The sequence below is a fragment of the Saprolegnia diclina genome (genome assembly GCF_000281045.1).
Source record: "Saprolegnia diclina VS20 unplaced genomic scaffold supercont1.1, whole genome shotgun sequence".
NCBI classification, from domain to species: Eukaryota; Oomycota; class Saprolegniomycetes; order Saprolegniales; family Saprolegniaceae; genus Saprolegnia; species Saprolegnia diclina.
In genome coordinates, this window is record NW_008246068.1 from 1,517,587 (window position 1) to 1,541,050 (window position 23,464).

Genomic DNA, 23,464 nt, shown 5'->3' on the forward strand with positions numbered 1-23,464 from the left:
CGGGCAGCTCTACGGTGCGATGTCGCGGGTCCAAGCATGTGCAAACTTCCGGATCTTGGCTCTAAAATGAAATGCCGACGGCCGTTCACCAAAAACATCGTTTGCGACGAAGTTCTTGATGAGACAGACCGGACAGTCATGTGTACTACGTCGTCATAAATAAACACCTACAATCTTACCATTCAAAAACTCCCTTTCGCTAAAATAGTGGCCATACGGCTACTGGTCTCACCCTTGTTGAAGCCGTCTCGAAAAGCAACGTTGCTCTTGTAGACTTGGCGCCTAGACACACGAAAGGTCTGACCAGACCCAGCAGAATAGCACGAGTTGGTGTGCACAGCGTCAATCGAGGCTTTGGATTCGAAGGGATGAGACGTCTCCAACTACCAGCCTCGCTCGACGGCGATTCCACTCAGGCCTACTGAACGCACCATACCCCTCCTTTCCGGGGGCACTTATGCGCGAAATAACTTGGTTCTGCGAAGTCAACTTCCATCGTTTTTGTTTCCATAGCATTGTTCTCTCCGTGCGCAGCTCACTCCCAACGACCAAGTGCTGAGCCAACTCCCACGCATTCAGGCGTAGCGCTACGTATGCGAAGTCTTAGTGTCATAATGAAGATAACGCGGAACACGTTCATATATATATATAGCATTGTTCTCGCCTGCTCAGTCCGACGGCCGGTGCAAGATACTCACCAGCGCCCCATGATTGGCCAATTTTATCAACGGGATCTTATTGCCTTTGACGCCAGTGTTCATTTCGCGATGGGCTTGACGCACGTGCTGACAGCTATTGGCCTCGCGCTAGCGGCCGCAGTCTCGAGTGGCGACAGCAGCCAGCATGCGTTACTCGCGCAGCCCACGTGCACGATCGATGTGCCTTGGGAAGACGAGCTAGCAGCGCAGCGCGACTGCAAGTGGGCCAAGTGCCACCTCTGCTGGAAGAGCGTGTGGTACATCAAAGAGACGCATGTGCTGCCAAACATTACGATCGGAACAGTCGCCAAGGGCACGCACTTGACGTGCTCATGGCTCTCGCACGCGCGCAACGACACGACGTGCGCGGCGATCACGGACGCAGTGCCCTCGATCGTCGTAAACCTGACGGCGGGCCACAGAGTTGGCGATGTGTGCCGTAGCCTCGCGCTCTGCAAGAGCCGGAAGCCCCAAAAGCCGCGAAAGATGTCCAAGGGTATCGGCAGCATCTGCACCCACTGCTACTACGGCGTCAAGTACGTCAACGCAACGCGTCACATTTCTGGGCTTCCCGAAAAGGCTGTCAAGATCGGCGTCCAGGTGCTCTGTCCTCACTGCCCGCACTACCGCAAGGCCTGTCACAAGTTTGTGCGCAGTGTACCCACGATCCTCAAGGAGCTCGAGACTGGCAAAACGTGCGCCAAGGCCATTTGCAAGGACGTGGGATTTTGCGGGCGCAAACACCGTGCCCATGGCGAGCGCCCAACGCCGGACGACGACGATGCAGACGACATGAGCCTTGACGAGGATGCAGATGATGAAGAGGTTGATCTTGGACACCACGCTTGCAAGCGCCACGGCCGTCGACATGACCATCAAACTGCGCGTTGTGCTGGCAAGTGCCGTCATTGTCGCCCGTACAACGACGGTGATGATGCAGAAGATGACGGTGACGGGATGGACGATGAAATCGATACGTGGTACTCCCACCACGGTCGTCATTGTCATGGTCGCTACCGCCGTCATTACTCTCACGACACGAACGAAGGCGAACTGGACGAAGCATACGAGGACATTGCCTCGGAGACGACGCATGTGTACCACGGTGGCTCCACTTGCCACGGTCCCCGTCATGGTCGCTGCCACCATCATTGTCGCCACCACCACCACCACCACCATCACCACCATCACCACCATCACCACCACCACCATCAACACCACCATCACCACGATGACGATGTCGGTGAAGTCGGTTGGGCGGAGGGGCAAGCGAAGCACTTAAGCATCGTGAAGGCGGCACATTTCTCCAAGGTGACATCGATTGTGGCAGCGGGCGTAGTGACGGTGGGCATCGTATTCCTCACGGCGAAGGTCTTTCAGCGCAGACGCGTGCAAGGCGTCGAAGCCGAATACGTCGCGGTGCCTCAGCAAGGTCGGTAGGACGATGCTAAGCGTGCAGCGATGCGTGGTTCTCTTAACCTCAACATGTAATCGTTACATACGAATTCTCGCATTGACAGGAACACGAATTAGTAGCGACAAATGTAGTATTGGCACATCAGGACGTTGCAATGTTGCCGTATAAACCGATGCAAGTCTCTACAAACTCGACCTGCCGTGCATGCATCGCTGCCACAAGAAGCTATCCAATGCTTCCTTTTGAGGAAGCCCGGTACGAAGCACACACCGTACCTTGGCGTACTTGAGCTTCTTTTCGTCGTCACCAGCTTGGTCGGCCATGTGCTCGTGAAGTTGGCGGAGCCGCTGAAAACGCTGCTCGGTCATGGGTCAAAAACAAAGCTCCTCAATGACAATTCGCACCTGGAGCAGCATAGTCTGTAGGTACTGGCCGTTGGGGGACATGTCCAGAAGACACAAAGCTGGGGTTATGACCTAGACATTCGTCGGCAATGCGGGATATTTGCAAACGTGACGAACATAATCCTTTTTGGTCGCGAGCACGTGGTCGTAGAGTGATGAGAGCATCTCATATTGCGCCAGTCGCTCCTCCTGCATGTATCCCACGAGAGTCTACGGAGCGCATAACACCTCATGTGGATTTTGGCTCATACGGAAGCGGTGCGGAACTGCGCTACGTGCGTGTCTTGGAGGCTCTGGAGCACATCGACCTCGGCGCAGCACCGCATCAGCCGGGAATCATACTACTCAAACAGTGGGCGACGATGGATCCGAACTCAGGACTATTACGTCGTGCAGGACGCGCTCCAAAAAGCCATCCACGCTGCTGGCAAAACGCTCGGACGCGAGGCGCTAGTCGTAACAGTTGCACATCAATTTGTCGCTCCATTCTATGCGTACATGGGTTTGCGCGCTGTTTGCCGCAGCCCGCTTGAGCTCGTTGATCTTGGTTTCGGCATGCGCAAGCTGGGCTTCGAGATGCGCAACCATCTTGGCGTGTACTTCTCGCTCGCTACGAAACCTCGCCATGAAGATGAAACCCAGAGAAGACATTCGATACTTGATAGTTTGAACAACCTCGGGCGAAGACTTTGCCACGTCTGCGCTGCGCGCCACTGCTGCAGCCAGTTCTGCCGACAGGAACACTGCTTTCGCCTCGGCATCCACAGCCCGTGTGGTTAGCGCAGCGAGTTGGTAGGTTAAGGCTGTTGCTTTGGCATCGGCTGCGTCGACTTTGGTCTGGAGCGCACTGAGTGCCGGATCATGCACCTTGGGTTCAGTAATAGTCGCGTGGGGTTGCACTGGCGCCTGCGACACATTGAGTACAACTCGTTGTTTTTCCTCCTCGATCGCTTCGCGTTTCTCGTCCAGTGTGCTGCATTTCGTCAGTATTAGTGTCTGGTTGAGCTTCGTACTTGGATGCAGCGGCGTTAGGAAGGCGCAATTCCAGTGCTGCAATGCGGTTGCACAACATAGTCTCTCGTGCAGCTGCCGTCGCCTTGGCTGATGCCAGCCTACGCTTGATGGTGATGTATTGTACGTCGCGTCGGGAGCGCCTACGCAGCAGCGCTGACAGCGTCCTTCTCCTGCGTTGCCATTTGTAACCTCTCGATGATCGAGCAGAGGTCAATTTTCTCCGCAGCGTGCCTACGATAGATCTCGGTGTTGAGTTCAAACCAAAAGGGATAGCCCAATTTACGCTGCATTTGCTGCGTCGATCCCGCGCTGCACCAGCGTCTGCACTTCATCGAGCGCCGAAGTTTCGGAACTTGCTGTTTGGCTTTCGACCGATAACACGGCATTTGTACTTGACGGTAGGCCCACTTGGACACCCACCGCTGTTGTGAGCACTCTCGCAGATGACGTCACAACTGTTTGCGTGCCAGTCGTTGTCATCATTGTCGTCAGCGGCGCTGTAGGCAACGGTGCTGAGATCGTCTCGCAGTCGATCTGCGTCTCCCGCTCGGTTGTTAGTGCAGGTTCGTTGGTTTGAGCTTCCTTCGATTGGGGCGAAGGACATACGTCAGTCTGGACACACGAGACCACGACTTCAGCGTTTTCGGTTTGGCTGCCGACAGCATGGACGTCCTTGGTGAGGGCAGCTCGAAGTGCTTGGAGCTCGCCCTGGGCTTCGGAATCCTTGCGCAATAGGTCGTTTGTCTCCTTGGCCTGCTCGGCCCATGCACTACGAGATCAGTTTCATAACGCATATCGAATGACACGCACTTGGCCTCGGCCTGCGTTTGCACCGAAATGGCGTGCACAAGCGATTTGACCCGCGCCTGTTCATCAAGGAGCTTCTGTTCCATCTGCGCCGTCGTTTGCAATAGCTGATGCTGTCGCCACGTCTGAACCGCTCGCCGAGCGGCCGCCAAAGTGCATAGTCGAAGGCACCGGAGGAGCCACTGCCGGCGCTGGAACGAATGGATTGTGTGCTGTGTCCAAGATCTCCATGCGCGCACCAGCAAAAGCTGCTTCTTGTGCTGGCGCGCAATACTCTGCTGACGCGCATCGAGAAGCGCTCGATGTACATGCGCCGCCCACGCACGCAACGCAGCTCGTAGTCGCGGCTTGCGCCACAGGGACCCGAGGCGCAAGATGGACGGTTTCCAAAACCGCTGGCGTCGGCGCAGTTCCAAAGCGTCCGTGAGTAGGCGGCGGCAGCGGTAGCGTCGAAAGCAAGCTTGCAGTCTCTTGGCAGCGTACTGGCGCTTTGCCGCTTCTTGCACGCGCTTGCGCCGACGAAGGGCGTCCCGCCACGCTCGAAGTCCGATCGCAAGGATGCGTCGACGGTAAGTGAGAACGCGCTGATCGATTGCCGCTTGCTGGGACGGCGTGCGGGTGGCTCGCGGGGGTGGAGCCATCTCCCCAGGGCTCGTTGCACGGTCCACCATTTCAGGGAGGTCGTCTTCGTCATCGCACGCAGCAATGTCTTCTGGCTTGTTCGCTATGTATGACGACACGACCGCAGCCCGGGGTGCCGCTGCAGGCTTCTCCAAGGTCTCGGGCAGCTCATCATCCTCGTCTTCAACGTCGTTGCGGCTACGTCACGGACCTTTTAGATCGTAACACTCGAGTCCCTTACGGTAGTGGGTGTCGTTGAGCCACGCTATGCGGGGTCCTCGGCAACTTGACCTCCAATGCATCTCGTGATCGTTGTTTGGCGGGTCGTCCATCCTACCTCGTGCTCTCTTGCAGCTGCCAGTCGTTTGCGTTCCAAGAGCTTGCGCTCGACGAGGCTGCGCAACGCGGCGTCCATGAGCGTTTGGTTGCGGAAGGACGGATGGACGCGGGAGTGGAAATGATTGCCTTGCGTGCTCTTGCTAAACGTGGGCGCGCCCATCGATGCTGTCGACGCAGCCACCGACGACGTCACCGTGATGTCAAACCTACACAAGGCGTGCGGACTGCTTTATCGAAACCGATCGCACGTGAAGGCGTCATGGGGCGTTCCAAATGCAAGCGTGTCGCCGTGCACGACTTTGGTCGGCGAGCCAATGCGCTGGCCGTTGACGAAGACGTCCGCGGCAACGCCCATGCCCGAGACGACAGCCTACACGCGCGTAGGAATGTGCGCTCTCGATATACCCACGACTACCTCGGACGTTGTCGGCGACAACTCGACGAGCGCGTGTCGGTCGCCAATGTTGGCGCCATCCAGAACCTACTCTGACCGTTGTTGATGGCGCGAGGCGGACGACGTCGATACCACGTTGCAGTGGAACGACGATGTCCCGAGGATGTTGGGACCTGGCACGAGCTCGTGCACGACGTCGTGTCGGCGCAAGGCTGGCATCCGTTCTTCGAAAGATTCGCCGTTTTCGTGGGATAAATCAACGCAACGAAAATACAGAGTTCGACGTTATAGAGTCCGTTCGATGCGTACATAAATGGCTACGACCACCAGACGCTCTTGAGGTCGTCTTGGCCAAACATCTTTTTGCACGTCGGGCACTTGCGGTTGCGCGCCTTGAGGTTGGCGTCCATGCAGTCCTTGCAAAACATGTGCGAGCACTTGGAGATGATCACGTCTTTCAGCGCGTCCTGGCACACGGAGCACTTGAGCTTCTTGCGCAGATCCCCGAGCTCAAAGCGCTCCAGCTCGCTCAGCGGTGCGGCGTCGACCTAGTCTCCAGTGTGGCGTTCCGACGCTAAACCAATTGACTGCTACCTCAGCCGCTTTGACGAGCGGCGCACTCGCCTTGGCCTCGCACTTCTCGCATGGCGTCACCTTTTCAGCTTTGGGCTGCGCCGCCATGTGCTTGGTAAACTCGAGCTCCCGGAGTGCGCGCATCTTGTCCTTCTCCGCGTCGTCCTTGAAGACGAGCACGCGATTCACGTGCGCGTGGAGGCCCTGAAGTTCGTCTTCCTTGGTTTTTATCACGTCCTACCGGAAAACGTCGTCGCATCACTCCACTCGGTGTAACGTGCACACCGCAAACCCGTGCTCAAGGGTCTTTTGCTGCTTCTGGAGGCCCTGAAGCGCTGCAACTTGGAGCCGGACACCAGCGAGCTCATCAAAGCTAAATGCGTTTGCCTGCTCGAGCTTGGCAATGGTTTGGTGTAGCTTGGTAATAGCCGTCTCCTTTTCGTTGAGCTTTTGCAGCGTCTTCTTCATCTGGTCGCGCATTGCGTCCGCCTCGCGGTTCACAGCGTCAACCTCGAGCACGATGGCATTCAGTTCGGCGTCGTGGTTTACGTCCTTGCGCAGCTCGAGCTCGCGCGCGATGGCATCCCGCGCCACCTCCGCAGTAGCGAGTTTGGTCTCCGTTTCGGCAAGAGCTTTTCTTGTCGCCTGGTCACGAGAAACCATGGCCAACCCGTCGCCCGATCTAGCGTACATGATCAGTATCGTAGCATTTGATGTACGGCCGTACGTTAGGTCGGTTTGCAATGCATCATAGGACGCCTGGAGATTAGCCAGCTGGCTTTCGAGGCGCCGAACGGTCGCGGAAGTTGCCGCATCTTGGACTTCAACGACACATTGGCGGTACTTTTCCGAGCCTCGGAGCTGCAAGGTACTGGATGAGGTGCAAGTTTTGGCACACAACGTACGTACCTGGGCGTGAAGACTCGCAACTTGACGCTCGTACGACAAAAGAAGTGTCTTGTACTCGGCCATCTAGTGCAGAGTCACACCAAGTTCGAGCGCCGCAGACTCGACACACCTGGTCCTTGTACGAGGCAAATGTTGCAAGTTTGGCTTTGAGCTCCGCGTTTTTCAGCATAGCGTCGTCCAGTTTGGCCTTGGTTCTGAGAGCGTCGCCTTGGTACTTGACGAGCTTCTTCTTCCACTTTTCGTGAATGTGCGCGTCCATGTCCTGTAGGTTGCATGAGACCAAGAACAGCCGCCCGGACGCACCTTGCACTTGAGCTTGAAGCGCATGTACTCGTCCTTGACGTGTGCAAGTTCATTCATGGCGCGCGTCAACTGCTCGTCGTGGAGAGTCTTGAGAGCGGACATCGAACTCTTGGTCTATTCGAAGCAGCTTTTTCAGGAAAAATGATAAATAAGACACGTACCGTCGCTTCCGTCGCCATCGCGCGACGAAGATCCGACTCGAGCTTGCCAAGTTTCTTGAGCGTTGCCTCCGTGTCCGTAGCACGGTTATCAGACGCGGCTTCGGGGTCCGTCTACGCACTTTGCAGTTTGCACGCTATGTAATGGAGTGGCGAGTACCTTGAGCTCGCTCGGCGGCTGCGAGACTCTGGCCTTCGGCGACCCGTTCTTCATGCGATCGATCTCACGGCAGGCTTGGTGACGCTCCAATTCTTTACGGTCGAGGTCGCACTTGACTTCACGCAGTTGCTGCTTGTACGCAGCAAGTTGCTCCTTGATGCTCGCTGCCAGACGCTCAGCCTTGGTCTTGGCGTCAATGGCCCGTGCCAGAGCTTCCGCCTCGTTGACCTTGGCACTTGCGGCCGCGGTTTCCGCGAGGAGGCGACTAACGAAGCCCTTGATATATTCGCACTCGCCGCGCAAATGAGAGTTCACAGCGGCGTCTGCGGCCGCGTCTGCGGCCGCGTCTGCGGCCGCGTCTGCGGTCGATGGCTCAGTGCCCGACTGGTACCACTCGTCAATTTCGCAATAGAGATCTTCGGGTAGCTTGACTTCAATCGTGCCAATCGCTTCGATCGCTGCCTGAGCGTCGTGCGACGCATCTGCCAGACGTCGACGATGAGTGCAACACCAGGCAAGGACTGGTACCTGGGAGTAGCGTGTGCAGCGTGCTCAAGAGGGAGCTCCAATGACTCAGCACTGAGCGTGAGCGGGCGTCGACGATATGGCGGTGTACGAAGAGCTCGCTGCACTTGGTCTCTAAAAACTGGATCCGGCGGTTCTTCTCGCCAAGGACCTCCCGCAACGCTGCGTTCCGCGCCCGGAGCTGCTTGTCGGTCTCGATAGGCTCGCCTTCCTCTTCATCCTTGGTACTTTCCTCGTTGGCCTCTTGCCGCTTGGTCCGTTTTCCCGCGACCTGCGGCGGCTCGTCCGTGTCGGCTTCTCGCTTCCGTCGGTGGTCCATCGTGTATTGCCCAGCCAGCAACAGGTATTAATATTCATTACATTTTTCACTCTTTGAATTTGTATTTCATCTGGAGATATTTAATCGGCCAAATAAGCCCAGCCTGTGGAAAACGTGTTGGTGTGGTTTATTCACGTGAAAAACGTTAACGTCATCTTGGTCAAACGCTGACTCAACCCTCGTGCACCATGGTGTGAAACGTGAATTTTGGGACAAACCACCGCATCATTTGGTTTTGCGCTCATTGAGCGTGAGCTTGACATGCAGCTGATAGTCACCGCCGGCGCCAGCGACGTCGGGCGATACAACGTTCATCTGGATAGCCTTGGCGACGCTAATCTACGCGGCCGTAAGCCACGGACGAAGCTCACGTTTTCCCTTGCGTACCTCGCCCAGCGCCTGCTCAATCGATGCCGGCTTGAGGAAAGCCGCGACGTCGACGATCATCGAAAGCCACAGGACTAGCATGGAAAAGTATGATGTGATGCACACACTGTGGTGTGTCGTACTTGATGTCTTGGTTTCTGCTGCATTGCCCAGCCCTGGTCGCACTTCGCTAACTTTCACGACGAGCCCTTGAACTACATTCGCACATCATGTCACTTTTGCTCACACAGGAGACGCAACGGAGCGTACACTTCAGGCAGTCGCGCAGTGCCACGGACGGAGCCAAAGAGCGCCGCGCCATCTCGTACCCGCGGCAGTTGCCGTTGACTGCGACTTCCGCAAGGGTCTCGTGTAGCAAACCCGATGCGATCTCGACTGTGACAGCAAACTTGGGGCCAGCGTCGGTTGGCTCTGGAAGACCCAGCACGGTCACGGCTGCCGTGAGGTCGACCGAATGCTCCTCACTCAAGTCGACGTTCTTGGTGGCCTCTCGCTCTTTGTCCCGAATCGCAATATCATCCACTACCTCGAGCGTCGGCAGTTGCGTAAGGAGCGCATGGCGGTACCCGCGACAAAGAGTGATGGGATTCCCGACAAGAAAGACGTGGCGCAAATGCGGAAGGTCTTGAAGCGCGTTTACGAGCACGTCGAGCGCGACGAGCTTGTTAAAGGAGAGGTCCAGCGATAGCAACGAGGTTGGCAAGGCGGGACACACGCCAAAAGCGTTGAGTCCCAAGCCCAGGTGTACAAGCTGTGGACAGACCAAACGCACGTCCGAAAGCGCATTGTTGTACGCGTCGACTTCGAGAATGGACGCCGGCAGGTGCTCGAGGAGAGAGAGGTTGTTGTCGCTCAAGTCGATGCGCTCCAGATACTGGAGTCGCCGGGCAAAGTTACCATCAATCGCCTCGATCCCAAGTTTGGTGAGGCGTAGGGTGCGTACAGCACGGACGACCTTGCTCGGATCATGGCCCACGGCCAAGATCTCCGACAGTTCGTTGCACCAGTCAAGTGAACACGCCTCCAAGTCGGAGTACGTGTCGCTTAGCGTGCATCGAAGGTACCCAAGCTCCTCTTCCTCTTCTTCTTTCGCCACAGCAGCGGCGGCCGCTGCTGCTTGCGCTGCTGCTGCCTCGGCCAACGCCGCTGCCGCAGCGGCCGCCGCCGCCGCTTCTTTTTTTGACGGAGACGGCAGACGCGACCCAGAGCTTGACGGTGTCATCACGCGCTCATCGCGTCGACCGCTTCCTTGGACGGTCACAGGGCGCGACTTGTTTGTTTTTTCGGACGTTGACAGTCGTGTTTTGGGGTCGAGCGCCGCCTTAGAGTCGGACGCCGTGAGTAAGATGGGCACAATCTCTGGGGCCTGCGCTGGCGGTGGCGCCTCAGTCGCCTTGGAGGCGTTGGCGAGGCGCACATCAAATGCTGCGAACTCTCGTTGGCACTCGCGAAAATCCTCGACCGCGTCGTCAGCATTGGCGGGGGGAGTGCTCTTCGCGATCGTCGGAGAGTGGCCCGCTGTGTCGCGGCGCAACGAGATACCAACGGTCGCAAGCAACATGAGCTCCAAGGCCATGCTGGCATGCATCGGCTGGTCCATCGTATGTTCTCACAAGCGGTTTCAGACAATTCAACGTCGTCGCCGTTCATTCAGTCAATCGAGAGACAACTTGACACACCACTCAAGCTCTCCAGCAACTGCATTTTCCCACTTTGCCAGAATCTTGCTTTTGGTTTTGCGATGAATCATGGCCGGCGGGGGGAGTGGCTCCTTCACAGCCGTATCATTTGGGCTCATTTGGGCGGTATTGGCAACCCTGCATTCCTCCATAACATTCCTGTGCAAAACCAGTAATCCTTATCAGTCGATGTGTATGGCATAGTTTTCGTATTATGGATTAGAAGTTCTCCTGAGCTTATCAATTTCAAATGTTAGTATCAATCGACTCCGAGCGCGCATGTGACCGCGACGGGTTCCTATCATTTGGTACCGCTTGCTATATGCAGACAATAGCAGCAAATCGAAATGGGGGAGTTCGATTCTCTGTGGCAGATTTGCCTGCAAATGTGTGACTACTTAAAAGGGTCAGGCCACGGCAAAGTGGTCTTAAATTTATCCATCAACATTGATCAGTCCCTCAGGATAAGCATCATTCCCTTTCTTCTACAAACTACAGTACGATGTAGTGTGGGGAATCCAGCATAACGCCGCACGGAATGCTACGCTATGTGCCTACTTCCCAGACGAGAATCCTCGCCCGCATTGCTTTTCCTGCCAAATGTTCGAAGCAGTCTTCATTTGGAAGAGAAGGAGTTCGGACCGTTGATTGACAGGAAGACATAAAACTACATGGAGAGCGGCGACTGCGCTGGTACTCTGTCAAAATGCTAATGACGAGACAGTTGCCAAGACGCATTAGCAAATGACTGGCCACCGACAAGTCTCGTTCAAGTGCGCTCCAACGGCCGCACCCTTAAGTTCGAGCGTACCTATCTGATTTCTCTCGGATAACATCCGGATAGAAACCACACGGCACGTGCACGGGTACAACTGTCCATACGCAATTGCAATATGCATCCATATATAACTCTTGCACACGCAAACCCACGTCTATCCTCAATCTACCGTTAGCGGCACCGTGCCACGTTGGCCGCCATGCTCGTCCACGGCAAAAAATCACTTGCAAACGCAGTGCCAGAAGATCTCAAATGGATACCGAATCCGGATATGCGCAAATGAGGATCGGTTCTGGGCTGCGCCATCGGCTCCTGCGCCCGTCTTGTCACAACTCATTCGCCATGGCGCACAAGACCTTCCTTGAACGCGAACCGTACACGGCGCCTACGTGGGCGACGGAGCTAGCGAACGCGCCCAAGGAGCGCGTCGTTCTCGGCAACTTTCCGACGCCTATCTACCCCTTCCGGCCGCCGGGACTGCCCGCCGACGTCACCATGTATATCAAGCGCGATGTACGCATCTCAACGCCAGCCCTTGTTCTCATTGTTGCTTCTCATTAGGACTACAGCGGCCTTGAGATCTCCGGCAACAAGGCGCGAAAGCTTGAATTTTTGCTGGCGGAGGCGCTCGCACAAGGCGCAGACTGTGTCGTCACATGCGGCGGAATCCAAAGCAACCACTGTCGCGCGACTGCTGTCGCTGCGCGCATGCTTGGCTTGGACGCTACGATCATCTTGCGCGCGGATGACCCAACGGCGGACCCCGGTCTCGTCGGTAACCTGCTCATTGACCGGTGCGACGTCGGATCATCGTCTTTAGTCACTCATTGCTATCGTGTAGTCTTGTGGGTGCCGAGCTTCTCATGGTGTCGCGGAGTGACTACGCGAAGCACGGTGGTGGTGATTACTTCATCGAGGTACACGTTCTACACGTTCTCGCCGCGACTCACCTTGGTGTGCATTAGAAAACCTGCGAGCGCCTCCGCGCGCAGGGCCGCAAGCCGTACGGGATCCCTGTCGGTGGCAGCAACGGTGTTGGGACGTGGGGCTACATCGAAAGTATTGAAGAGATGGAGCACCAAATCCAGGTACATCCGTCTTCATGGCATAGCCTTGTCTAACGTTGATTCACGGCAGCACTTGAAACTTGGCGTGACGGACGTGGCGTTTGCCTGCGGGAGCGGTGGGTCCGCAGCCGGTATTGGTGCTGGCGCGTTCCTCTACGCCAAGCATCACCCGTCGAGCGCGCTGCAGTTCCACACCAAGCCCCCTGGTACGACGCTTGCTCTGTCTTATTCTTCTGCACGGTGGGCCTAGTGCATTCGTACATTGTGTGCGACTCGCCGACGTACTTTTACGATTACATCGACACCAAGATTCTGCCGCACATGGGTCTGGCCTCGGGCTCGTTCGGTTCGCGCGACTTTCTCCAAATGACGTACGCTTTGGACGCTATTTGCATGTGACGAGACACTCGACTAGGAACGCAATGGGTGTCGGGTATGCGCTCAGCACGCAGGACGAGCTCGCGTACATTTCGCGCGTCGCTCGCGACACAGGTGTGCTCTTGGACCCGGTGTATTCGGGCAAGGCCCTCTACTTGCTCGTCAAGGATCTCCAGTCGCAACCCGAGGTTCGTCCCTTTGCATCTTTTGGGGCGCCTCTCAACGACACGTAGAAATTTGCGGGCAAAAGCATCTTGTTTGTGCACACGGGAGGCATGTTTGGCCTCTACGACAAGGTCTCCGAGCTTGATACGGCAGCGATTGGCGCTCCGTCGCTCTTCCAGTTTGACGCGTAAACGCATCGACCAACTCACGCAGCGAAAATGTCCTTGTTGACATCGAAATACTGGTACGGCGAGCTGAATGTGCCACCCTCGACGTGTATGCTGCTGTCCGAGGAGTAGCGGCATTTTAATTGGCAGAAATCATTACGATACGAAGCACGGATTGGACGTCCATTTGATTAAGGCATGGCTGAGGTTGTCGTGGAGCGGGACCACTTGCGCCAGCAATACGAAGAGCTCGAATGTCTTCGAAGCATGTTCCCTGGTGACGATGAGCTCGTCATTGACGCGTACGTTCATGCTATCTATGAGTCTGCAGCGGCGGCGTCTGGCACAGAGGCCATAACGCTGCCACGGCTGGTTGCCACCCTTCGGTTCCAGGTAATATAAGAAATGTGCTGGTCGTCCCAGGTATGTACTTATGCAATGTACAGACCTGCCTCATTGAGAACGCGGCGCCCGAGCTCGAGCTGCAGTATCCGGCGACGTACCCATCGTCGGCCATGACTTTTGAGTTGCGCTGTCCGACGTTGTCGCGAAGGGAGAAGCATTCGATTGTTGAGCGATTGGCGTCCATCGCAACCGACCAAGTCGGCGAAGTCGTGGCCTTTCAGCTCTATCAGGCTGCCGCTGATATCCTCCAAGAGATTCAAGATGAAGCCCATCTCGAGGCGCCAGTGCTAGCATTGCCGCCTCTCGTCCCGATCGCGCAACCTTGCCTTGGTCGCCGCGCCATTTACTTCCACCACATTATCGCGAGTAGCAAGCGCCGCGTCGTCATTGACTGGGCCAAGGAGCTCCATCTCGGTGGCTTTTCGAAAATTGGGTGGCCCGGCGTCATCATCGTCGAGGGCGATGAGCCGTACGTTGCCGAGTACGTCCGGCGTCTTCAGCACCTCCGCTGGAAGCAAATGGTCGTTCGCGGTGAGCAGGTCGAGACAAGCAGAGATGCTTTGCGACGCCTCCCAACGCCTTTGACTGAGCTCGATGACATGTCGATTCTTGCCGCTGCGTGTGCGGATGCTGGCGTCACCGACCTCTTCTTGACAACAATGAAAATCTACCGGTAACAGCTGTGTACCATAACTGCACAAGAGGACCTGAACGACAAGAGAGCGATTTATTCATCGTCACTTTGGTTGAAAAACGACGAGAGACGGACCGGCGATGCGCTCTTGTCGCGCTTCTTTCTGTCTTTCTTGTCCTTTTTGTGTTTTTTGTGCTTCTTCTTGTGCTTCTTCCTCTCGTCGTCGTCGCTGCTGTCGTCGTCGCTGCTGCTGTGACGGGACTTTCGCTTCTTGGATTTCTTGGCTTGGCGCTTGAGCACCTTGGCGCGCTCCGCGTCGAGGGCTTTGCGGTACTCGAGCATCTCCTTCTCCTCACGCTTGGCACTAATCGCGAGCTTGTCACCATTTTCCTTCTTGAATTCTTCCCACGTCGGCCGGTTCGATGGTCCCGCGAGCCGCTCTGCCATTGATGGCTTTTCCTCCTGGCCCGTCACCATGCGCATGAAGGCGTCCATGGTCGCCGACTTGGCCTCGATCACCGTCGGCTCTAGCTGACCCGAGCGCAGCGCTTTCTGCCGCGCGAAGCGCGTGTCGTCGATCTCGCGGTCATGTACCTGCGTGTAGTCGACGCCAGACGACCGCTTCAGGCCAAAGTCCTCGTCCCGGTACCGCTTGCTGCTCATCCACCCGGTGCAATCTCAATATCCGGATACACTACTCGTATCCGAAACGCATGGAACCGCAACTGTTGGGACTTTTTGGCTCAACATTTCTTGGATTTGCTTCTCTCGATTACCAAGTGCCAGTGTATTGTACTTATCGTGTACCTCACTTGGATGTGCCAAGCTTATGGTTACCATCTCATGAGAGTCACATGTGATGGGGACTCTCAAGTACGTAGGTGGAGTAGAAACGTTGATTGCTCATTGACCAATCTAACAGAAATTGACGTTTGCGGCGGTCATTGTGCATGCTGTAGGGTCGTGAGTGGTCTTAAACCAAGTCGGCAATCGGTTTTTCACTGGGTGGTGTGCGCAGCTCGTTAAACTCCACCGTGGTTTCGCCTTTTGGTGGCAGTTGTGTCGGCTCTTTCAGCGCGTAGACAGCCGTGCCGACGTAGTTGAGGGCGAGGGCCAGCCAGTAGATGCCAGGGACAGCGTCGCCAAAGCACACGTAGTTCATCGCGGCGTTGTAAATGTCGGCAGTGAGCAGCGAGAGGTTGAACATGAGCGACTCGGTCACGCGGAGGAAGATGTTGACGACAACGTAAAAGATAAACATGGCGAGGACGTAGCCAGCCGTATACCCAATGTTGACGCCCGACCAGTCGACGGCCGCGACCGTGTCTCGCTCGAAGATGGCCACTTGAATCGCTGAAATGACGGCGGCCGTCGCGCCAAGCTTCCCCAGACACTCGACGTTAGCGTCGAGGCCACCGCGCTTGACGGCATATTCACTCATGAGGTTGGAGACGCCGTAGAGAAATGCAGCCGCGAGCGACCACGCGTTGCCTTTGCCCTGGTCCGGGTACTCGGCACTCTCGTTGTTGTGGGCAAAGATGACGACGCACCCGGCGAGCGCAAACGCACACCCGACCATGTGCAGCGCGTGGTACCGCTTCCGGAGCACAAAGTAGCTCAGGAGCGTCACGAACGGCACTGTCATGTGCAGAATGAGCCCGAGGACGGCAAAATTAACGACACCGCGGAACGCGAGGACGCAAAAGTAGTTGGCTTCGACGTCCACGAAGCCAAGGAGCCACCAGTACCACCACGGCAAGTGCACAGACGGTCGGCGCTGCGCATAAAAGTACGAGGCAAAGACAAGACCAAGACCGACGTAGAGGAAGAGCGTCTGGAAGGTTGGCGCGCTTGCGTTGTTGCGCGAGAGGTACTGAGAGAAGACGCCAGTGGCCGTGAGGCATACCGAGATGCCTTGGCCGAACGCCAGGTTGACGCCCTGGCGCTTCAAGTCCGTCTTGGTCACCATCCCTTGGCAAAACGCGGAATGCAATGGCCGATGCCGAGTGGGATCGGCGAGGATCTGTTTTTTCGAACGGCCGCGGCTTCGATATTTTCCAGATAAATTTTCCTCTTCGACATTGGTGGCATTGAACTTTTTCAAGAACGTATCAAGCACAGAACAAATGAGCAAACGAACTCCTGGGTTTAAACCGAGAAACCTTCCACAAACGACCTTCCGTTGCATCGACATGATACCTCGTTGCCAACAGACTCAAGCTTTCCGCCGTCGCTCACCAGTTATGGTAGTGTGGTTACTCTTGCGTGATAAAGTGCATGTCCAACTGAAACAATAAGCACGAGCGTGTCTTTATGATCTGGGTGCCAGCACTGAGCCCTGTTGCATCGAATATCGCGACGACTTCTTCGTGTCGCGCGATATCTCGTGTCTTCTAATAGCACCAGTCGCCTCCACAGGAGTAAATTTCTAGTGCAGCTCAGCACCGACGCCTCGCAATTTGGGACGCAGTGACGTGGCGTCACGCTGTAGCAGCAGACTGCATGTGCTGCCACGTCATTGATTTGGACATAGGGAACATTGGTGGATACTGGAGATTTCCTCACCCTTGTGTACTCTTACGTATGTTCCTTCCGGAACTTGTCGTCCTTGATCTTGTTGAGCGTGGCCGAGATGGACGATTTCGTGTATTGGACCTCGGTAATGCGGCTTGTGACTTGGTCGTGGTCCGCCACAATGCTCGCGCTCTCGAGTGCGATCTGCGTGTGTGGCTGAGCCAAGACAAAGACCAAGTCATCCTTTCGCAAGATCACGTCTCGTTTGGGCACTGTGTACACGTACGGCAGCGATGACGCGCTGTCCGTGTCACGGTACAGACCAATCGCGACGACGCTCTCGAACGCCAGGAGATAGCCAAAGAGGTCCCCAAACGTCTTGCCCGCAAAGGTGGATGGTAGGGAGATCTGGTTGAGCGAGCTGGAAACGACGATGTGCCCGTCGTCGTCTCCGACGTAGCGCTGGTCCATGCAGAGCAGCTCCTGCGTGAAACGGATGAGCTCGGGTGTGAAGAAGCTTTGGCAGAGCAAGCTGTCAAAGACGTCGGTCGAAACACCGTAACCGGCCGCGTAGAAAGCCAGTATCGCGTGGTGCGAGGACCCAAACGCAGGCCCCTTGTGCTTGCGCCGGATCGTCTGCAAGTTGCGTTGACGCTCGGCGCGCACCTTGGAGTGCTCTTGCAGTCTACACACTGCTGCTCAGACACCATTCGAGGCCTCCTGCATAGTACGATAGCACAACGCTGCTGCAGCGCTCCATGAGCGACGCCGGTCGACGGTGGGCAGAGTCTTTGATGAGGGTGTATGGACCCACGGACGGCCGCCGTGGCGCATTTGCCGTCGCTCGCAGTCGCTTCCCAAGTGTCGAGTCCATCACTTTCATCGTGCTAGAGAGTCTCGTCCGTGAAGAAAAACCAATCCCAGCCTACCTTGCGGCGACCATTTCGACAAGAACGGTGAAGTCCGCGCGCATGATGGCACCGTAGTTCTCGACAATTTTTTGCACCGTGAGGTACCGAAAGATCACGCGGCTGTCAAGGCTTTCGCCGTCCATGACACGCTGACCGGCCTTCTCTGCGAGCAGAACGCAGCATTTTGCCTAGTTTGCGTCACGTCTCAATTCCCTGGACGATCCAACCTTGGTGATGCCAGCCTCAAAAAACGACTCCTTCGAGTCGTCGGCGGCGTGGAGTAAGTAGACGCCTTCGTAGTGCCGTGCGACGCGGAATGCGTCCACGATGCCTTGCTCCGACGTCGACATGAAGACGATCGGGTGGTAGTACTTGGAGCCAACCGTATAGTGGGCAAGCCGCAGTGGCTTGATGAACGTCTCGATCGGGACCTGCACCAAGTCGGAGACCACGAGAATATGGTTGCGGATCTGCATGTTGTCGTCCAACGGGTTTTCAGACCCAATCGGGCCAATGCACACGTCCTCTAGAGACCGCTGGACGGGCTTCCGCGTCGAAACGAGTCGCGCATTCGCCTGGAGAAGCTCGTGCGGCGTCTTGTGGGGCGTCTTGTGCTTGGTCGAGGTCGTTTGAAGCTTGCGGTCGATCGAGTGGCCTTTGGCAACCCACGCTTCGTAGCATTCGCAGCGACTCACTAGCTCCGCGACGTTCTTGCTTTCGCAGAGCACATACAGCGTCATGTGACGCGTCAGAATGTAGTGGCTGCCAGGGTTGACATAGGTGTTTTGGATGGGCGATGTGGACGGTTGTTTTCCGGACGGCGTCACCACTGATGGTCGCAGTGGTTTTAGAATCTCTTCTTTCAGCAGCTCCGACCCGAGGTCCGCGATCGCATGTAGAAGCGACGCCGGTGCAGGACTTAGATACGTTGCAACCGCTGGCTGGAATGACGATGTCTCTGGCAAAACGTCCTCGTGGACGCCGACAAGGACCACTTCGCCGTCAAAGATGTCGTAAATAACGTCAGCAGCTTTGGTGAAGCTGAGGTTGACGAGGTACTCGGGAACGGCCGTCGTATAGATCTCGAGGGACGTGCCAAGGAGGTATTCGCGCCGCCACTCGACCGTCGAGTGACCCTCGGGCAAGATGGCGGACCGAAAGAGGTTGCAGACCAGCGTCGAGAGACCAGGACAGAGACAACTCTTGGCCAAGAGACTGAGTTTGTGCTGGTCGATGCACAAAATGTGGTGCAACTCGTTCTACACGGCTTCCTTCGACGCCGTCCTTTGGCATAACTGCCACGTACGTGGGTGGTAAAGTCGGCGTAGGACGGGCTAATGATTTGAATAAACGTTTGCAAAGCTACCCATAGTCGATAGCCATTTCATGCACTCGAAGGTCGACGACGTACCAGGGCTGCAGTTTTCGAGCACGAGAGACCGAAGCACCGCGTTGGCGTCCTCGGAGACGGGATCGTGAGAGTTTTTGTCGGTCAAGATGAAGGCCGCCTGCGCCTTGTCCACCGCGACGCGATGAAGGTCCTCTTCACTCAAGATGGAGCCTTTGACGTAAAACACCTTGCCCTAGTAACATGTGTTGCCTGACGAACGTGGGCAAAGCCGTACCATAAAAAGCGGGTGGATGAGAATGGCGCGAACGGCTTCGCTTGGCTCGTGTGGCGCCATGACGACGCATGGAATGCGGTTGACAGACGCTTCGCCCGTTGCGCTGCTCACGATGCGGTCGGGATGGTAAAACTCGGTGAAAAACTCGGTGAGAACAGTCGCATTGGCCGTGTGTCCGAGAACGAGCACGTGCGGGTTGTTGAGCTCTGGAATATACGTCTTCCGGAACGGCGACTGCATCGCGAGCAGCGAGACGAGGTTGTTGACCTCTTGGGGCACCAGGATCAGCGAGCACACAATGACGCTGCACGCCACGAGTTTGCCGTACGTCGTGTGCGGCCTACGACACCATCGTCGTGGGGTTGACGTATTCAAGCAGCGTACGCAATGTCGCCGTAGCCGACGGTCGAAATGGTGACAAGGATAAAGTAGAACGCGTCGCCGAGCGAGAGCTGCTCGTCGTTGATGTCTCGCGCGTAGTTTTCGACGGTTTGAAACAAACACGCTGAAATAAAGAGGATGCTCGTCACGAGGAGACCCAAGCCCGCGAGCTGCTTCTGCACCGCTACACAGCAACGCTAAAGAGCGGGCCCCGTCAATGTCGTACCAGAGATTCGGTGGTGGGAGCTCGTCCGGGACAACTGGATCGCTTTCATGACGCGCAGCACGCGCACAAACCGGAAAAACGCGAACGTCGGCTGCGCGTGGGTGCGTGGCGCTGACGACGGCGTGCTGGCGGTCGTCGTAAAGTCGTAGAGCGACGGAATGATTGCAAGCACGTCGATGATGGCATTGAACGTGAACGGGAAGAGGATGCTACGTGCCGAGCTAAGATCTGATGGAAACGACGAGGTCCCTACCGGTTCTCGGCACAGTAGAAGCGCATGAGGTAGTCGGCAGCAAACACAGTGATGAACGTCATGTCGAGCGCTGACAACCGGACCTCGCCGTTGTAGCTCTGTACGATGTAGAGCCCGCACGCAACAAGCGACGTCATTGTCTGGAAGAGATCCCACGCTTGTCCGACGCTCGAGTTTTCGAGCTTGATGCGCACGCGCGTCCGGAGGCTAAAGCCCTTGGGAATACCGTGGAAAAAATCCCAGTGGCCATTTCTGCAACAATGCAAGCTCGACCGCTCCGTTGTCCGCTGCCGCTCGCTCCGGAAGCTCCGCTGCATCGTCCGCGACGGCCGGCGGTCCACTGTTGCCATCGACATTCGTGACTCTTCGTCGTCGCACTTGAACGAGCACTATACTTTATCCGTTATTGCTGGCGGTCGAAACGGACTAGGTGCGTATCTTTGGCATGGCGTCGACGTGGCGCAAGGTGCTGCGGCAGACGTCGGTGCTCTTGTCGCCGACGCGGCCGTCGCTGCGGCAAATCCACGGTGCGCACAAACCGCCACTCGGCCACGCGTCTACGTAATGCTAGAGCCCTTGCCCAAAATCCCAGTTCGTGTCAGCTGGCTGCTCATCGAGCTCATCACATACGTCGACACGCATTGTACCATCAATGAGACGTTGTACCGCGAGCAAGGCCGGAGCACCGATGCATCGGAGCTCTTGGAGCTCGTCCAGCACCACGCGTCGAACACGAGCGCGCCCATCTCGGAGCGCCTGTCCGCCTTCTCTTCTGCCGTGCTCACGACCGTGATCGTCCAGGTTGCTCTTATGAGTAGGATTCCACTCAACGTTGTGCTAGATTCTGCACACATACGAACCTTTGCTATCGTACACCGTCTCCCAAGAGCTCCTGGAGCGTGGACGTACTAGTACGATCGAAGCCATTGCCACGGCCTTGCCAAAGGTCCGCTCCACAAGCCGCCAAGTGCTCCGCGTCCTGCTTGGCCACCTCGCACATGTAATGGCCTCTGAGTGCCTGCATTCTTTGAGCACTCTGTGCACAGGTAGCGTCATGTCTCGATGTGCGCAAGCCAGTGAAGCACTTGAGTCGTCTCGTGGGCCTGCACGTCGTCCGGCCTTCCGAGGACCCCGTGTCGCTCAACCAACGTACGACGACGCACTGGACCACGGTTGCTATCACGTATGTACGCCTAGGCGACGCAGTCAAGGCGCGCATTGTGCTCTCGAACGCGCTCATTGCAGGTGCAGCGAGCTGGCCGTACGACTGCCAAGCATCCATGCCCACAGCCAAAGAGCTTCTCTTTCTGCTCAAGCTGCAGTGGCCAGAGGACGCGATCGCATCGGAAGACCACTTGCTCGTATCTCTTGGGTTTTGTGCGACAGCTCATCCCCGAGGCGTAGCGCTGTCTGAACAAGTACGGCGCCGTCGAGTCCATCGAGTGCGACCTCGGAAGCTTCAAGTACAGTCGTGCTCTTGTCTGGCGCGCGCTAATCGACGCGTTTATGTAGAGCCAAAGTGTGTTTGCGTCTTCGGTCGTCGAAGCCTCTGAATCGGACAGTACTCAAGCTCCACGCAAAAGCGCGCATCTACGTCGTCTACGCCGCCTTGCAGCACGAGGGCGACGCATCACCCGAACTCCGCTTGTCGCAAGGCATCACAGTGCCGACTGTTAGCTTCAAGATGGACTCGACGCCAAACGATTGCGCACCAGAACCCGTTTTGACCAGCAATGTGCCACTGGTGGCGATGGTTGACTGCAGTAGCATGGCTGTTGTTGCCACGAAGGACGCTACTGCCAACACTACGCCAATAGCACACAGTTCCGCCCACGTCGACACAGTCGCTGTCCAACCGGACGACAGTAGCAGCCAGTGCGACCCTATTGCAAGTACGGTAGACGGTAGCAGCCAAACAACTTCGGAGAAGGACAACGGCCCTGATGAACTGCAACTCGCGACCAAATATGCGCACATGCAACACCAGTTAGGCCGCCTACGTGACATTCTGGCGGCCGCAACGGCTACCAGATCGCAAGACCGGCGTTCCGAGCCGCTAGTTTCTGCCTTGGAACAGCTTCAGCAGGAGACCTTGCGCCTTCTTGACGACATTCTCGCAGATGCACCGTCCAACGCGTTCGAGACACACAAGCTACATGAAAGTCATGTTCACGCTATGGTGCGACATCGTGGACTCCTTCGTAGCCCACTGCTCCTTGATAGACCAAGGTCTTGGAAGCCGAGGTGCGCGCGTCACAGGAGTTGCTGCGCCTCCACAAGGCGCAATACGATGCCCAGGCCAAACACGTAAAGTAACTTGGTGCACGTGTGCATTTGAGATGACTTGTAGTGGGAAGTCGAGCTGACGACAGCCAAGTTGCTCCGTCTCGAAGCAGAGAAGCTCAATACGGACCTGCGGCAAGAGCTTCATTCGACGCGCAGTGAGCTTGCTTGCCACCTAGCGATGCTCTCGCACCTTCGACGGTTCCCGACTCTTGACATTCGTTCACCGCGCGTCATCGTCGAGTAGGGACAGTGCGACACTGCACGAGCGTGCGGTCGTGGCCGAGGCGCAGACTGAGACCTTGACCCGCGAGAAATCAGAGTTGGAGGCCCAAGTGCTTTCCTTGAAGGACGTGGCGGCCAAAGCGCAGATCCGTGTCGAGTCATACAAGCACCAAGGTGCTTGACGGAAACCAAGAGCATGTCACCAAGACCTTGTGCGTAGTAAGCAACCAAGAGGACGAACCAACAGACGTCAAGCCACCAGCGCGATCCACGGACGCACTAGCGAACGTAAAGGGAGAGATGAGCCGACAGCTGCAGCGCCAAATTGACACGGCACGGTACTATCGCTAAAATCACTGAAAACGAGGCATTAAAGCGGCGTAGGGCGGCGATTGCGGCCATGGCAGCAAAGGACCCCGCGACGCAACACTTGTCGCACCAAGAAGAAACCTTGTCGATGCTGCTGGGCCAGCTGGAGCAAACCCAGGTGGCACAAGAAGCTGGTGCGGATGCGGCGCTCTCGGGCGCACGGCGCAAGCTTCAGCAGCTCTACACGCCGCCGGTTGATCTTGGCGAGGACCGCGTCGACGCGTGGACTTTGGAGTTGCGACGAACTCTGGCGACTGCCCAGCGCGGTGTTGGACGACCCGCCTCGAACGCTGACTCGCTGAACGCAGCCAAAGAGTCCCTCCGACGCTTCCAGGCGACGCTCCACCGCGTAGGTCCATGAGACTACACTATGAAG

The 23,464-nt window shown here is 56.7% G+C and overlaps 10 protein-coding genes across 10 annotated transcripts; 4 read left to right on the top strand and 6 right to left on the bottom strand.

The window, feature by feature from the left end:
• Positions 1-767: 767 nt before the first annotated feature.
• SDRG_00504 (hypothetical protein) lies at positions 768-2,138 on the top strand (the record flags this gene model as incomplete). Its single annotated transcript, XM_008605984.1, has 2 exons — positions 768-1,523; positions 1,992-2,138. 2 exons carry the CDS (start codon positions 768-770, stop codon positions 2,136-2,138), a joined length of 903 nt encoding a protein of 300 aa, XP_008604206.1.
• Positions 2,139-2,197: 59 nt separating this feature from the next.
• On the bottom strand, positions 2,198-5,913 carry SDRG_00505 (hypothetical protein; the record flags this gene model as incomplete). The annotated part of the gene is made up of 14 exons (XM_008605985.1): positions 2,198-2,340; positions 2,391-2,471; positions 2,520-2,591; positions 2,637-2,729; positions 2,771-2,860; positions 2,907-2,969; positions 3,018-3,129; positions 4,156-4,302; positions 4,344-5,159; positions 5,203-5,252; positions 5,299-5,506; positions 5,549-5,670; positions 5,716-5,781; positions 5,827-5,913. 14 exons carry the CDS (start codon positions 5,911-5,913, stop codon positions 2,257-2,259), a joined length of 2,091 nt encoding a protein of 696 aa, XP_008604207.1. The 3' UTR covers positions 2,198-2,256.
• Positions 5,914-6,011: 98 nt separating this feature from the next.
• Positions 6,012-8,641, bottom strand: SDRG_00506 (hypothetical protein; the record flags this gene model as incomplete). Its single annotated transcript, XM_008605986.1, has 10 exons — positions 6,012-6,242; positions 6,289-6,504; positions 6,553-6,949; positions 6,995-7,128; positions 7,177-7,239; positions 7,286-7,438; positions 7,480-7,593; positions 7,641-7,751; positions 7,798-8,279; positions 8,326-8,641. The coding sequence occupies 10 exons, from the start codon at positions 8,639-8,641 to the stop codon at positions 6,012-6,014; spliced, it is 2,217 nt and encodes a 738-aa protein (XP_008604208.1).
• Positions 8,642-8,687: 46 nt separating this feature from the next.
• On the bottom strand, positions 8,688-10,644 carry SDRG_00507 (hypothetical protein). The gene is made up of 4 exons (XM_008605987.1): positions 9,278-10,644; positions 9,151-9,222; positions 9,029-9,102; positions 8,688-8,980 (listed from the first exon to the last, which is right to left on the bottom strand). The coding sequence occupies exons 1-4, from the start codon at positions 10,626-10,628 to the stop codon at positions 8,867-8,869; spliced, it is 1,611 nt and encodes a 536-aa protein (XP_008604209.1). The 5' UTR covers positions 10,629-10,644; the 3' UTR covers positions 8,688-8,866.
• Positions 10,645-11,827: 1,183 nt separating this feature from the next.
• On the top strand, positions 11,828-13,286 carry SDRG_00508 (hypothetical protein; the record flags this gene model as incomplete). Its single annotated transcript, XM_008605988.1, has 8 exons — positions 11,828-11,998; positions 12,047-12,279; positions 12,327-12,402; positions 12,451-12,573; positions 12,623-12,758; positions 12,803-12,923; positions 12,968-13,118; positions 13,164-13,286. 8 exons carry the CDS (start codon positions 11,828-11,830, stop codon positions 13,284-13,286), a joined length of 1,134 nt encoding a protein of 377 aa, XP_008604210.1.
• Positions 13,287-13,460: 174 nt separating this feature from the next.
• SDRG_00509 (hypothetical protein) lies at positions 13,461-14,344 on the top strand (the record flags this gene model as incomplete). Its single annotated transcript, XM_008605989.1, has 2 exons — positions 13,461-13,655; positions 13,709-14,344. 2 exons carry the CDS (start codon positions 13,461-13,463, stop codon positions 14,342-14,344), a joined length of 831 nt encoding a protein of 276 aa, XP_008604211.1.
• A 31-nt stretch (positions 14,345-14,375) lies between these two features.
• On the bottom strand, positions 14,376-14,989 carry SDRG_00510 (hypothetical protein). The gene has a single exon (XM_008605990.1). The coding sequence runs from the start codon at positions 14,962-14,964 to the stop codon at positions 14,395-14,397; it is 570 nt and encodes a 189-aa protein (XP_008604212.1). The 5' UTR covers positions 14,965-14,989; the 3' UTR covers positions 14,376-14,394.
• Positions 14,990-15,183: 194 nt separating this feature from the next.
• On the bottom strand, positions 15,184-16,344 carry SDRG_00511 (hypothetical protein). Its single transcript, XM_008605991.1, has one exon. It carries the CDS (start codon positions 16,268-16,270, stop codon positions 15,275-15,277), a length of 996 nt encoding a protein of 331 aa, XP_008604213.1. The 5' UTR covers positions 16,271-16,344; the 3' UTR covers positions 15,184-15,274.
• Positions 16,345-16,770: 426 nt separating this feature from the next.
• Positions 16,771-20,599, bottom strand: SDRG_00512 (hypothetical protein). The gene is made up of 10 exons (XM_008605992.1): positions 20,212-20,599; positions 19,959-20,167; positions 19,736-19,916; positions 19,352-19,691; positions 19,138-19,309; positions 19,033-19,088; positions 17,954-18,985; positions 17,745-17,914; positions 17,547-17,702; positions 16,771-17,500 (listed from the first exon to the last, which is right to left on the bottom strand). The coding sequence occupies exons 1-10, from the start codon at positions 20,565-20,567 to the stop codon at positions 16,879-16,881; spliced, it is 3,294 nt and encodes a 1,097-aa protein (XP_008604214.1). The 5' UTR covers positions 20,568-20,599; the 3' UTR covers positions 16,771-16,878.
• A 41-nt stretch (positions 20,600-20,640) lies between these two features.
• On the top strand, positions 20,641-23,464 carry SDRG_00513 (hypothetical protein). The gene is made up of 13 exons (XM_008605993.1): positions 20,641-20,738; positions 20,783-21,012; positions 21,053-21,211; positions 21,258-21,360; positions 21,409-21,572; positions 21,616-21,674; positions 21,724-21,874; positions 22,298-22,390; positions 22,435-22,518; positions 22,562-22,695; positions 22,742-22,893; positions 22,940-23,057; positions 23,104-23,464. The coding sequence occupies exons 1-13, from the start codon at positions 20,657-20,659 to the stop codon at positions 23,447-23,449; spliced, it is 1,875 nt and encodes a 624-aa protein (XP_008604215.1). The 5' UTR covers positions 20,641-20,656; the 3' UTR covers positions 23,450-23,464.

Excerpts from the sequence above, each read along its gene's own strand:
- SDRG_00510 (XM_008605990.1), bottom strand. The coding sequence starts at position 14,964 with ATGAGCAGCAAGCGGTACCGGGACGAGGACTTTGGCCTGAAGCGGTCG.
- SDRG_00507 (XM_008605987.1), bottom strand. The coding sequence starts at position 10,628 with ATGGACCAGCCGATGCATGCCAGCATGGCCTTGGAGCTCATGTTGCTT. Across the intron at positions 9,223-9,277 it reads ACTGCGCGACTGCCTGAAGT|TTCAAGGGCTCGTCGTGAAA; the intron begins GTACGCTCCGTT and ends GTGCGAATGTAG. Across the intron at positions 8,981-9,028 it reads TTGAGCAGGCGCTGGGCGAG|ATTAGCGTCGCCAAGGCTAT; the intron begins GTACGCAAGGGA and ends ACGGCCGCGTAG.
- SDRG_00513 (XM_008605993.1), top strand. The coding sequence starts at position 20,657 with ATGGCGTCGACGTGGCGCAAGGTGCTGCGGCAGACGTCGGTGCTCTTG. Across the intron at positions 21,573-21,615 it reads CATCGGAAGACCACTTGCTC|CGCTGTCTGAACAAGTACGG; the intron begins GTATCTCTTGGG and ends CCCGAGGCGTAG. Across the intron at positions 22,894-22,939 it reads CGAGTCATACAAGCACCAAG|TAAGCAACCAAGAGGACGAA; the intron begins GTGCTTGACGGA and ends CCTTGTGCGTAG.
- SDRG_00511 (XM_008605991.1), bottom strand. The coding sequence starts at position 16,270 with ATGGTGACCAAGACGGACTTGAAGCGCCAGGGCGTCAACCTGGCGTTC.
- SDRG_00512 (XM_008605992.1), bottom strand. The coding sequence starts at position 20,567 with ATGTCGATGGCAACAGTGGACCGCCGGCCGTCGCGGACGATGCAGCGG. Across the intron at positions 17,915-17,953 it reads TTGAGGCTGGCATCACCAAG|GCAAAATGCTGCGTTCTGCT; the intron begins GTTGGATCGTCC and ends GACGCAAACTAG. Across the intron at positions 17,501-17,546 it reads TGCAGCAGCGTTGTGCTATC|ACTGCAAGAGCACTCCAAGG; the intron begins GTACTATGCAGG and ends AGCAGTGTGTAG.